General features: G+C 47.1%; 2 protein-coding genes across 2 annotated transcripts; one reads left to right on the forward strand and one right to left on the reverse strand.

Moving 5' to 3' along the window:
- Positions 1-4,221: 4,221 nt before the first annotated feature.
- On the reverse strand, positions 4,222-6,383 carry arv1 (ARV1 homolog, fatty acid homeostasis modulator). Its single transcript, XM_068753553.1, has 5 exons — positions 6,288-6,383; positions 5,946-6,065; positions 5,626-5,779; positions 5,159-5,383; positions 4,222-5,076 (listed from the first exon to the last, which is right to left on the reverse strand). The coding sequence occupies exons 1-5, from the start codon at positions 6,381-6,383 to the stop codon at positions 4,934-4,936; spliced, it is 738 nt and encodes a 245-aa protein (XP_068609654.1). The 3' UTR covers positions 4,222-4,933.
- Positions 6,384-6,792: 409 nt separating this feature from the next.
- ttc13 (tetratricopeptide repeat domain 13) lies at positions 6,793-13,609 on the forward strand. Its single transcript, XM_068753552.1, has 23 exons — positions 6,793-6,961; positions 7,579-7,673; positions 8,263-8,338; positions 8,404-8,474; positions 8,610-8,675; positions 9,069-9,161; positions 9,411-9,527; positions 9,603-9,713; positions 10,139-10,221; positions 10,351-10,492; positions 10,590-10,764; positions 10,864-11,020; positions 11,129-11,259; positions 11,351-11,483; positions 11,583-11,675; positions 11,856-11,939; positions 12,122-12,206; positions 12,285-12,394; positions 12,650-12,785; positions 12,856-12,935; positions 13,133-13,211; positions 13,330-13,409; positions 13,492-13,609. The coding sequence occupies exons 1-23, from the start codon at positions 6,793-6,795 to the stop codon at positions 13,607-13,609; spliced, it is 2,484 nt and encodes an 827-aa protein (XP_068609653.1).
- The last annotated feature ends 240 nt before the right edge of the window (positions 13,610-13,849 follow it).

A 13,849-nucleotide genomic window follows, 5' to 3' on the forward strand; every position in this document is an offset into this window, starting at 1 on the left:
GTCGGAGTCTTCAGGCGTGGCTCAACGGTACAAAACCACAAATAATCCAGGTCCTTTCATAATCTGGGCCTCATCCTGAAGCCCGAGAATCAGTTTACTCTAACAAGATTGTATTTTATTTATTCCAATTGACTTCTCTTCCGATTGTCAGTCCGATGACATTAGATTGTGATCGATCTGGGATCGATTTTTGGTATTTAAAGCCCTGCTTGTGTCTCCAGATGTCGGGATCTCATTCACTTGCTGATCTCTGCAACGCCTGGATTCGTTTTCTGGGTGGTTGGACGACACGACGGTTGTTTTCTTCAGCGGCAACAGCAAAAAAAAAAAAAAAAAAAACCCTCGACGTCAACTCAAGCCGACATATACGCACCGGTAGTGAATGTTAAGCGCGATCCGTTTCTCATCGATTGCAACTCAAACGGATCCCGAGGACAGACTGGTCTCTGCAGGCTTCGTGTCTGAACGTCTCGGCTGAACTTGCAGCAGCTGCTTTGTCCCCCCCCCCCGAGAAGGTGTGGCAGATTTCAATCCAGATAACATCGTGTCTATATATGTCGTCTGTGAGTCGAAGCGTTTGTGCAAACACACCAAAGAAAACACAGAAAGTTGGCATTTTAAGGTGCAAGAGGTGACGACTGCGCCGCATCGTGTAATGTAAATCGTAAAAGTGCCGTGTCGAGACTCCTGATGTGAAACGTACGCCATGATGGCGCCGTGACGACGCATGCAGAACATATCGCATTACAGCTTCTTAACATTAAAGGCAAAGTAAAGGAAGTTTGTTTTTTAGGCCTTGACTCGACGGATCGACGGCGCTCATGTATTTAATGCAGTTGCATTTTGGGGGCCGGACTGGGGGGGAATAGCAGGAAACAAACCAGGCGTCTTTTACTTTAACCCTTAAAATGAGTTTGTTCAATGGAACGTGAGATTCAAATGGATTTGTAAAATAGAATGCTGCTCCCTTCCATCCTCTACTGACTCGGGTTGAATGTCTGCTGCATCCAAAGCGCACGCCATCAAAGCACCGCCGGTTCAGAGCGCGGCTCCGTTTTATCGGCCATCAGGTTTCAGTCCTGGATGTTTACGAAGGCGTCGAAACTGATTTTCAAGCTGCCGTGTCGAGAATCTGACTCTGAATCTTGTTTCCCATTCACGCCACAACGACTGGCGAATCTGAGAATGAGCTGCTGGCAGAAATCTGGACGGTTTACTTGGTGTGTGCTTTTTATTTATTTATTTGGCGCACGTCCTCCCTTTCCTCAGAAGTATTCAGGGCTTTGATGGCAGCGGTTCTCAACCCCACAACTTGCAACAAGCCTTACAAACCAATCAAAAGCTGCACCGTTTGTCAAAGCATGGCGAATTGTGCGCGTGCACACACACGTGCACAATAATGCATGTGTGTGTGTGCGGTAACGGCACCGGGAGAGTGAAAAAGGAGCCTCCTGTACCGATCATGTGATGCGTGACGTCGTCTCAGGGGAAACTTATCAAGATTCTTACAATATTTGATTGTAGTGTGACTCTTTGTGGTGGTGGATTTCTTTTTTTGTGTTTCTTTTCCATTTCGTAACCTTTTTTTGAGCAATCGCGTGAAGAAAATTGATCAGTGAGAGGCAGGAGGATCGATTTTTGTCCGCTAATGTGGGCCTCGATCAATCAGAATGCAGTGAAACACCCAAAGGTGTCGTCATGTGGTCTGACTCGAAGCTTTTAGCCGTCTTTTACGAGGCATTCTGGGAAATAAAGGAAGGACAAGGACGTGGACGTAACGGGGGGGAATGTCATATAAAATGGTGATATTTAATAAGCGGTGTCAGATTTGGGACATTTATTCATGAGGCGATGCCCTTGTTCTCTCGCTGGAAAAGATTCTTCTTTTAAATTTTGATTAATCCCCTTTAACAAAAAAAAAGTTAAATATACCCGAGTATTCAGATTAATATCTGCTTTTCCAGTCGGTTTGCAGATGTTTGGTTTTAGTCCACGGAGGGAGAGACCAGAGAGGTCATATTTAGACTGTATATTATGCATTGTACTCATAATTGTGGTTAAAAAAAAGAAGTTTTGATGGATTTTGTGTTGCATAAATGAAAAATATTCTGAGAACACACACTATCTTTATCATCGATACGCCCGCTCTTCCGCGAATGACCATAATACTGTTAACAGTCATTGTGTTGATGCAATTGTATTAAAGTCATTGCGTACAATTCAGGCTTGGGATGAATCTTTCATTTGCGTGGATCGCACTTGAGAATAGAACCCGAACAATAAGTTGGCCTCGTATTTCATTCAGTATTTATTCGTAAAAGATGGCGGCAAGACGCCACGAGATCGGACGAGTTTTCCGAGGAACCCTCTGATTTGATACAGATCCTCCTCCTTCCTTCGGAGCCCATCCAAATGCTTCAAAGCTCCACTCCTCCCTCGGCAGACTGTTTTTTCTTCCTCTCCGCTGCCCTACTTCTTTCTCTTTCCCTGAATGCGTTTCCCGTCTGACCTGCATTTCAATGCAACAATCTGCATTTCAGTCTGGAGGAGCTTCCACGGTTTAAATTGATCGTTACTGCAGAAAGATGTTGCACACACACACACGCACACACACACGTCTTTGAAGTAGCAGCTCATCCCGGGAGGATGGGATGAATTCCATGATGATGCACTGCACTGATTTGTCATTTCACATTCCCGGGAGTTGATTTAAAGTCTCTCGGGTCACTCTGACGGCGTGTTTTCTGCTCATCGGTCGACTATTGTTCTTCTGCTTTGAGATCTCAAGAGTCTGGCAGCGTGGCAGAGAGGCCCGTCTTAAAATGCAACTGACCCGCTTAACGCCTGACAGTCTGAGTATTCTCGCAGCCTTGTCGTACTTCGATGTGCACTTCAAACTTGTTTTTACTTTTTTTTTAGCCCTGAGATCAAACATCTCCACACAACCAGCCGGAGCCCCGTTGCCGTCTTCCTGTCCGAGGGACTGCTATAGGAGATTAGGGCAGATTAACATAATCTTGATTGGAGAGGGTTTGGAAATCCAAGGTGTGCATCCACTCTCTCTCTCTCTGCAGGGAAGGGACATACCAGAGCGCCCCGTCAGCGCTTGGGGGGCCGCCTGAAGTGATGTCAGTGAATTTGGGAACGGTTGAAGAGATCAAAGTTACTATAACTTGGAGGGTTCCTTCACTTCCCATCCAGCTCCGAGTCCTCCTTTTACACTTTAATCTGACCCAGTCTGGCACAGATTAAACCACTGCCTCAGTAATCCGCCAACACGTTTAGAAAGGAGAATGGAGGACTGCGTTAGACAAACGTGAAGCTAAAACAGATCCGGGAAGGGAAGGAATCTTCGTTTGCGTTAACCTCGGCCTCTAAACCGTTCCAGGCTGCGTTCGGCCTTCCAGAGACTGGAACGCAGAGCCAACCAGGACAGCTTCAAAACATTCCAGGTCCCCTCAGCTATTCTCACAGGCCTGTAATAACACGTAGCCGCGTTTAGACGAGAGCACTCGAAGGTTCCATGCAAGCGCTTCCAAAAAAAACCTGATTACGCTCACATAGAAATCGGTATTTTTCTTGCCATTCTGTGAATGCTCAGAGTCAGACCGGAGACCACAGGCTGGGACGTTGACCTGCAGGGTTTCTCTGCAGCTCAGTTCAAACTCACTCAACAAGTTTATTCTAGAGTTGATTCATCACCGACGCCGAAACCGGAGCGAAACATTTCTGTTATCTGTGATCTCCTCTGGGAGGATGTCGGGGACGTTAATCATATGGCTCCCAGCAAAGACTCCTGGGGGCCGGGGCGGGGGGGGGGCAGCGTCAGCGGCCCCTTTACACGGTGGGTCCGGGTTGAATGCATTCCGTTCATTCCTCCACAGGGTGTTCTGGACATTTACTTAACCGACTGAACTCCGCTCTCTGAACAGACTCATAGTTCGCAGAGGTCCGGCGTTAAATCAGCGAATCTAATCAGCATTAAGTTCTTGAGGATTATAGTGAAACCGTAAATGATCGGAATATAATCGATTCCTGTAATGAGTGTTGAGTGTTGCATGAAAAGAGTAGAGAATAAATGATGCAAAGCATTTTGATGATTTAGTTTGTTTGCAGTTTTTAAACAGGTGAGCCCAACTTCCCCTTTTAATTCAAGGTGGAATTATTCAAAGCCTAATTCACCACTTCATCACACACACACACGCACGCACACAGTTGCACCATGTAGATCTGGTTTTTATTTCACAAAAGGTCCATTCATTTTCCCCTGAGAACGTAGAAAAAATATTTACAAATGAAAGAGAGAAACAGGAAATCCTGGAACGTTCCCTTTATCCCGAGCCATTCCTGCCCAGGAATGATCCTCCCAGCCGCTTTCAAATTCACGGACAGACAAGTCAGTAGTTTTTAACGCAATCCGACAAACAAATGGACACAGTTGACAGTAATAATAATGAATACAAATAAAAGAAACATAAAAACATTTTTTTTTTTTACATTGCAGTATTTTCTCTGGTTCACATTCCGACAATACGCCCTTGTGTGTTCCTGTGCATGTGAGCGAAGGGAAGCATTTCAGCGACGAGCCCAGGAATGTGAAGAGTTAGGCGGATTCCTGTCCCAGCAGAGCAGCCATTATTTACATCGCTCTGTGTGTCAGAGTAATAACGACCCGGTTGGAGCTCCGCTTGGCTCGCTTTAAAACCAACACAAGAGGATGGTTCTGCCTTACAGATTCAAGTAGGAGCAGAAAATGTAATAACAATAATGGACGATGGACATTTTCTGAAACTCTCTGTATCTGATCACAAACTGGAACTTTCAAGAATAATAAAAAAAACAACAACATCCCTTTCTCCTTCCGCCTCGTTCCGGCTCACATCCCGAATCTCTCGATTGTCCCCCCCCCCCCCGAGGTCACGAGAATTTCCTCTCAGTGTAGAGAAAAAAACTGGCAGTCACGAACATCCTTGATGCTCCACGGGAGACGCTTGCAGGCTTGAGCCGCGCAGGTCTCCGTCAGCAGGCCCAAGCACACGGCCACCAGCGCCAGACGCCTGCTGCTGTTCAGGATCACTGCGGGACAGACGGAGGACAGGAACGTCAACGTACAGACCATGTCGCAGTGATTTGAGTCGTTCGCTCCACGTCCTCCTACCTCTGACGGCCTGCAGGTTCGACATGAGCACGAAGAGCTTGATGAGGCCCAGGCAGAGCGGGGAGTAGTCGTGCTCCCAGATGACGCCCGGGATAAGGAGGACCTTGCCGTAGCAGGACAAAAGCAGCGCCCTGAGGAGCAGGCCGAGCTCCACGGTCCCGTCCTGGAGGCGAGCCACCGCTAGCCAGAGGAAGCACAGCACGCCGAGGCAGAACGCCGACAGCTCTGCGGCAGACAGAAATGTCACACGATGACGGATCCAAATCGTTTTGGTGTAAAACCTGTTTGACTGTAGAAAAACAATAAAATAAAATAAGCGATTTAGAGGGATTACTATCTAGCACGACCTCGATACGTGTTCCCAGCAGATGGATGGCTCTCCTGTTCAATGTTAACATTTGTGCATTCCACTGTTGCCCTGGAAACATCTGACAGAAAGGTGCAACGTAGCGCCGGTTACATCTTACCGAGGGCAGCTAATCCGAACTTGCCATAGAACTCCCACTCCTTGGCGTACCTGATGATGTCGGCGGGGTCACTGCTCTGCTCGGAGCCGTGGAGCAGAGACCACCTGAGGTAGGCCTCGCAAAAAAGGCAGAAAACGCACAACTTCCAGTGGATCTGCAGAGGTATTCACACACGCACACACACACACACACACACACACACACACACACACACACACACACACACACACACACACACACACACACACACACTTAATATAGCTGGCTAAATTCAGTAATTATCGCTTTTGTACATTTGCGATTCGTTCCAAGTGACTTACGCCAAGGCTCGTGTTGAACAAGATGTGTCTGAACGCCTGCGTCTTACACAGAATGGCGTCAAGCAGGATGATAACCGGGTCATATTCGATGTACTTGTCGACTGGCTTCTGGCACAACTCCTGGAGATTCAGAAACACCGGCAACGCTACAATAGTACAATTAAAATGTACGATGTTACATTTACCAAATGCCACGTAAAAACTACATAAACTAATGACTGTAGTCTACGTAATCTCTAAGTATGCTATGCTACATAGCACGGAAGCATGTTTGCTAATATTAGCGCATAATCAATACGTAACGCCAGACAACTTAAATTCATCGTGAAAGAGTTAACGTACACAAATGGTAATCTTGAGAATGCCGTTACTGTAATCCCTGTACAGCTCCGATGCCTTTGCGTTACACTCAACGCACCTAAAGTCATCTTTCTTCATGTTTCCGCTATGCACGAAAAGCTGCTAGCCTAGCATGACAGATAGCACGAGCGGAAGGAAGACGATTACACACAGCTCAGCCTTCAAAACAAAGGTACAACATGTCAATCTATAGCTTTGGGAGTCCTGCGTTCAGATTCTGGAACGTCAGCTATTGTCATCAGCTCATTTTATTTACCTTTACGTCTATCAATTTCACCACTAACTACTAGTTTGCTTAATTTAGATTAATTTAAACCACAACTTGTGAAAGTTAATTTTATTTCGACGGTTATACCGGAAACCATTTTGGTTCATTCGATGAGCTACAGCGTTCTTATTGGTCTATTGGAGGGTAGGGGGGGCGTGTCCGTTCGGTTTGCTCGGACTGGAGCTTCCGCTCTCTAGCGTCACACACATGTAGCACAACATGGCCTCTGCCGGCCGGGCTGGTGTTTTGGTGCTGCTCTCCTTACTGTACCTGTGTAGGGCGATTTTCTCGTCCGAGTATTTCTCCACGCTCACTTTATTCAACAACGAGCTCCATAAGCAGGGATGCAGCTCGCTGTCCGAGTGGGAAGAATACGCTGCTGACTGCGGTAAAGTCTCTCTCTCTCTCTCTCTTTTTTAAAAAAATTATTTTGCTGTTACTTTGCCACGTCCTCCCCGGTTCAACTGTCACCGAACCCGGCTAGCTTAAACCGCTTGTAAGCTAATGATAAGAGTCTTAATAACGAGCGGTGACCGCTGAGAGGAGATAAAAGGAAACACTCTTACTCTCTATGCAGGCTAAATTATGATTTTTTTTTAAAGAAAGGGTATGAGAGTACATTATTGTGTATAGTTACTCCCTAAACGCTAACCATATAGTTTGTTTTGATTTAGCACCATAGGGTCAATGCAGTATTTTGTTATTACCTCGTTCGATCTGCTTATCAGAGGATAACTCGCATTCTTTTTGATGATGATTCTGATTATTCCCGAATACAATTGATTCATTCATTCATCCATTCAGATGCTCGTACGCTTTCAGGAATGTGATTTGAACGACAGTTGAACTCGTTATTCGTGTTTGCGTTCCTTTTGAAACAAGTTTTTAGATTGATTCCGTCTGGGCTGAACTTCGGCGATAATCTTGTCGCTCGTGTGTATTATTTCAAAGCACAAATCGCTGTGCCAATTTTTTTTTAAATGTATTTCCTCCTTGTCTTTTCAGAGTCCTCAATTTTACAACTGGAGGACCCAGACTGCGAGGAGGGAAGTGATCCACCCTGCGAGTCTGTCTTCTCCCTTAATGCAGAGAAGATCCTGGTGAGATCTCTCACACACACACACACACACACACACACACACACACACACACACACACACACACACAAACTAACACACGCACACGCGCACGATTCTTCTTTGTTGCGTCTGTAACTAAAGCCGCCTGATCCTCCCTTGAGGGCGCCACTTCGTCACCTCTGCAGGTTGTTTTCAGAACCGTTTCACCCAAACAAAGGCCTTTAACTAACCTGCATCTTTTTTTATATATATATATATACAAAACTGTGTATTAAAAACAAGCACCATTCTTGTATCTTTTGTTGTTTAATTGCACACTCTTTGCAGTGTGCTATGCATTCTGCCACTCTCCACTATATAAAGCAGAGGAAAAATCCCTTTCGGTGCATTTAATATTTCCTTTGTTTGTTTGTTTGCTGCAGAGGTTTTTCTAGAGCATGTTTTTGACTCCAAAACGTCCTTGACTCGGGCTTTAACGCCTTCGTCTTTTGCTTTGCTGCGTAGCTAAGTGTGCAGCTTTTCTTCATTCTGCGTTTCTTCTCCATTCACGCAGCTTGTCACTGGCCTCACATAGGAAACTGACTTTGTTTCCCTTTTGAATATCTCGTAGAACCAGGCGAAGGTCTTCATCGAACAGAAGAAAATCCCCTTCCCCGCAGGCGATCGCAACACGAATGAAGAGCTCGGTACGTTTGCATGTCGAACAGACGGCGTCTGATTTAAATTCCTCATCCCGCTTCTGTCCTTGCAGCTATCGGCTACGTTCTCATCGGCAACGGCCTTTACGATGAAGCCATTAAACACTTCTCCCTCGTGCTGCAGGTGCGTTTGACAACCAAACGAAGCAGATGGTTTACCTTCAGCGTTTCTTTTATGATTGCTCCACTTCACTTTTTTTTTTGGTTTCAATGCGTCCATCAAATGAAACATGAAACATTTTCCCTGTCTTTGATGAAGGGTGACCCGGAGCTGGTCAGTGCAATCTACGGCAGAGGGATCGCTTATGGGAAGAAAAGTCTTCAGGTGAGTGAGATGTGGAATAATTGCACTGCTTATCCCCTCTTAATATGCCTTTTTTTTTTTTGAGAAATAGTTTAGTCCCGGTAGTTTTATTTTCTTCTATGTAAATAGATACATTTGATTTTTTTTTCACTGACCTGCAGGTGAAATGTACAACTGAGGCTTTTCAGTGGCTTCAAAATCACAAGTAAAAATCAAAACTGAAGTTATGTCTGTTATCGTAGTTTTCTTTGAGTTTTGGTAACATAATATGAAAAACAAACACAAACCAAGGCCGAACGGCTGGTTTTGTGTTTTTAAGTCGTTCGCTTTTCTGCTCCCAGATTTGTTCGCCTTACATGAGGCTTTACGTCAACGCAACGTAACCCGGCTGCCCTTCCTGTGTCTTTACGCCAGGACATAAAGAATGCTGACTTGGCGCTGTATGAGCTCAACCGAGTCATCACTCTGGAGCCAAACTGGCCAGAGGTCTACGAACAGAGAGCGGAGGTGAGGCGGTGAAGAGACTTCTAATAATCTGGCTTCTTCAAATCCTTCCAGGGTTGGACGTCCATCTCTCATTGGTGCCTGTCAAAGGAAGCGCTGCACAGTTGAAACGCAGAGTTGATCACATTCAGCGTCTTTGTATCCTCCTTCAGCTTTCCATCTTTAAAACAAACAAACAAACAAGCAAATAAAAAGACACGACTTCCAGATTGTTCTTACGGCTTGGGTCGTTTTGTTCTCCTGCATTTCCAGATCCTGTCTCCTCTGGGACGCATCGGCGAGGCTCTGGCTGATCTGACCAAAGCCATCCAGCTGCAGCCGTCGGCTCGTCTCTACAGACACAGAGGAACGCTGCTCTTCATTTCAGAGGTCCGCTTCCGCCTTTGGGGGTTAGCCTCTGTCCCCGTCCCGCGCCTTTACCCTCCGCTCTGCTTTCCCCGCCAGGACTACGTGGCCGCGATGGCCGACTTCCAGCAGTCTTTGGAGCTGAAGAAGAGTCAGCCTATTGCGATGCTGTACAAAGGCCTGACCTTCTTCCACAGAGGCATGCTCAGGGTACGCTGCGGATTGAGCCATCTTTTTTTGGCTTGTCTCTTACAGACTCATGCAAATCAGGGCAAACACAGGAGTGTGAGCGCTGATAATGAAATCTGCTGTGGCGAGTCCTTGTGGAAGCAAGGTCGACGCCGTTTATCGGCGTGGCTCTGTGAGACAGGAATGCTTAACGGTTTCTTTCTTTTGAAAGCGTTCTTTTACACTAGGCGACACGGTGGCGCAGTGAGTAGCGGCGTCGCCTCACAGCAAGAAGTGGGTTTTACTCCGGGTTCCTCCCTCCCCTCCAAAATCTGGATTTCAGACATCCGTGATCTGAACACTTTAAACGTTTTTCGGGTCAATCTGTCGCAACATCCTGTTGAATGTGCGCAATCAGCCCGAAAGGCAGCTGTGCTCTCTCTCTCTCTCTCTCTCTCTCTCTTCAGGAAGCCATTGAGACGTTCAAAGAAGCTCTAAAGTTGAAGGCTGACTTTATAGATGCGTATAAGAGCCTGGGTCAGGCGTACAGGTACAGCACACAGCACACACACACACACCTTTATGCATGTGTGCATTAAAGGAAGCGAGAGGAACCCCACCAACCTCTCTCTCCCTGGCTAGCGTTACGTCGCGTTGACCCCCCCCCCCTTTTTTCCAGAGAACTGGGCGATTTTGAGTCGGCAATGGAGAGCTTCCAGAAGGCCCTCATGTTGGACCAGAACCACATCCAGTCTCTCCAGCTCCGGGGCATGATGCTGTACCACCACGGCTCGCTGCAGGAGGCCGTAGGCAACTTTAAGGTGTTCACAGCGCAGCAAAAATAACTCCGCCCTCCTTTGTGTGTGTGTTTTTTTAGCCTGATGCTCATTTTGAGCTTTTCTTACCCTCGTCCTTCAGAGGTGTCTTCAATTGGAGCCTTACAACGAGGTGTGTCAGTACATGAAGGGGCTGAGCCATGTGGCGATGGGGCAGTTCTACGAGGGCATCAAAGCGCAGACTAAAGTCATGCTGAATGATCCTCTGCTGGGACAGAAGGCCAGCTCGGAATACCTCAAAGTGAAATACCTCAGAGGTTCGACATGCCATTTCCTTCCACTGCAACTTCGAGGCCTTTCTGTTCTCGCTTAGGCCGAGTTCGCGCTGAAAGTCATTCGCCTTGTGCTTCCACCAGAGTACTCTCGCTACCTGCACTCGCACCTCGACATCCCGGTCGCAGAGTACAACGTGGATCAGGATTTACCGGGGAGCTTTAAAAATCACTGGGCCAAGAACCTGCCTTTTCTGATCGAGGACTACGAAGAGCAGCCGGGCCTGCAGCCACACATCAAGTGAGTCCGACTGATTCCGTTTCAGCCCCCCCCCCCCGCAGATTTCTCTGAGATCAAAACTATGTCTTTAAGGAGGCAAACTTAACGCTGCTCCTCTGTGGTTTGCAGGGACGTTCTCCCACAGAACTTTGACAGCTACGGCAGTGACGTCCAGAAGCTGATCTGCATATCCGACCATTTGGGGGCCTTGATGCAATACGACACGCCGGGTTTCCTACCCAACAGGAGAATACACAGAGGTAGCCCTGATTTCAACAACGACTGGTTCGCGCAGATCGATTCAGGCTTTTACAACAGCAGTGGGAGCTAGAAACTCGTGTTTCTTTCCAGCCATGGGCTTAGCCACGCTGGAGGTGATGCAGGCGATGCATCGGACGTGGAGCAACTCCAAAGTCCGGGTCAACGGCAAGACCAGGCAAATGCAGTGGAGAGACATGTTTGACATAGCTGTTAAATGGAGGAGGTGGGGAATGCTTCTTCCAGCAACTCGGGACAAAGAAGGAAAAATGATCGTGTTCGGAGTGACGATAGACTAAAACGGGTCTTTGGTTTCCCCGCGTAGGCTTGCTGATCCAGACCAGCCGGTTCTGTGGTTGGACCAGATGCCGGCCAGGAGCCTCAGTCGTGGTTTCAATAATCACATCAACCTCATCAGGTATAACAGCTCGACTTGGAAAAGGCGTCAGACCATCAGTTCCCAGAACACGTTTAATGTCTTCATTGCTTGACTTCAGGATTTGGAACCTGTTTAAAACCCTTGCAGGTTCCGTTTCCGGAGTAATGTCAGAGGTTTTGGACAGTTTGTTGAAATGTTTTTCTTCTTCTTTTTCTCCAGGGGACAGATTATCAACATCAGATACCTGGCCTACTTTGATAACATCCTGGACTTTATTAAAGACAGAATACTGGTGTACCACGGGTAAAAGTTCACCTCATACCAGATGTAAAAAAAAGAAAGATACAGCTCCATGTATTTTGCAATATTTTTATTCGTCCCTTTTTAATAGAAAATATTTTACCGTCACGTTTTACTCATTTTGAATGAGTTTGCAAAAATTAATATTTTTTCCATTTTCTCTTTGGCGTGCTTTTCTGTCCCAGAGCGTACAATCCCAGAGGACTCTTAGAGGTCCGTCAGGCTCTGGAAAATGTCAATAAAGTAGAAGATCTGCTTCCCATAATGAAGGTAAGAGTGAAAGCCCCCCCCCCCCCCCCCTATTTGAAATGCAGCTGAACGGATGTTTGTGTGTTTTATTCCTTGAAGCAGTTCAACAGTAAGACCAGAGATGGCTTCACCGTCAACTCCAAAGTGCCGAGCATGAAGGATCCTGGGAAAGAGTACGACGGCTTCACCATCACCATCACCGGAGACAGGTCGGGTGTTAGGTTAGGGTTCAACTTTATCGTCTTTAAACATGTGCAAGGCGGCGAAATGCAGTCGAGCATCGAATCAGAAGTGGAATTATTGGACCGAATTACACAGGTTGATGTTATGTTACACCGATTTGGTGCTATGAACAGTCTGCTGTTCAGTAGGGGACATTTAGGCATTTAAAATCTCCGCAGGTCTGCGCAGCGTCCATATTGTCTCCGCGTCATGATGGCGACTTCCTCTTGCCTCTGTTTTAGGGTGGGCAACATGCTGTTCTCTGTAGAGACTCAGACGACAGAAGAGCGGACGCAGCAGTACCAGTCGGAGGTCGAGTCCATTTACAAAGACCTCACCGCCAAAGGAAAGGCTCTAATGCTGTCCACAGAACTCGGGGTAAGAGCTCCACCTCCATGGGATGGACGTCTCCTACGCCCGACTCTCACTCTGGCCTTTGTTGCTTCAGGATGCAGAGGCGGTGTGCAACCTGATTCTCTCGTTGGTTTATTACTTCTGCAACCTCATGCCCCTCTCCAGAGGCTCCAGGTAAACATCGGAGAGACCGCAGAGGGCATTTTGGGGAGGGGGGGGGGGGGGGGGGGGAGTTTGTGTTACGTTATGAGTTTATGTTGAGACAAGTTCTGGGCACGAGGGTGCGCGGGGGGGGAACCTCAGCAAGCACGTGCGACCTCCGGTCCGCTCTGAGGCGGTGAGTTGAAGCCGTCATGTCTTCTCCTCCTCAGCGTTGTGGCCTACTCGGTCGTGATGGGGGCGCTCATGGCCAGCGGCAAAGAGGTCATCGGCAGGATCCCGAAAGGAAAGGTGAAACTTCTGTTTTTGTTGGCATCGTGTGAGAATTCTCACCAGGAACGAGGTTGGGAAATGTTTGGAGTCGGGATCTGGAACAAATGTCTTTTTTTTTGATGCGATGTTATTTCAGCTGGTGGATTTTGAAGCCATGACGACACCCAGTCCGGACAGCTTCAGCAAAACGGCAAGAACCTGGATGAATCTCAAAAAGTGAGGACAGACTTGTTTGTTTTTGTTTATTGTTCCTCCTCCTCCTCTTCTTCTTCTTTTTAAAGCAACATGTCCTCCTCAGCAGTTTGCCAAGTTGGTACCAGAGTCTTCCATCCGTAGCAGAGACGTTCCCGTCTACCAGAACCATGATAGAGGTTCTCAACACAGACTCGTCATCGCATTGTCCCAAGAAGTCCTAACAGAACTCCTGCAGGGGGGGGGGGGGGGGGGGGGTCAAGTCTTAACAATACTTAACAATGCTGGGCAGAACAAAAGGGATTGTGTTCTTACTTACCTAAAAAAACGGACTCACTTCTGCAAAAAGCGTTTTTGCTTTAATGTATAATGTTGGGACGGATTATTGGAATGTCGCTTGAGGCATTTGGGAAAGCAGCAGTTTGTGTTCATTTTGATGCATCGAACATTAACAAGCCCCCCTC

This window comes from Brachionichthys hirsutus, chromosome 20, assembly GCF_040956055.1.
Source record: "Brachionichthys hirsutus isolate HB-005 chromosome 20, CSIRO-AGI_Bhir_v1, whole genome shotgun sequence".
NCBI lineage: Eukaryota > Metazoa > Chordata > Actinopteri > Lophiiformes > Brachionichthyidae > Brachionichthys > Brachionichthys hirsutus.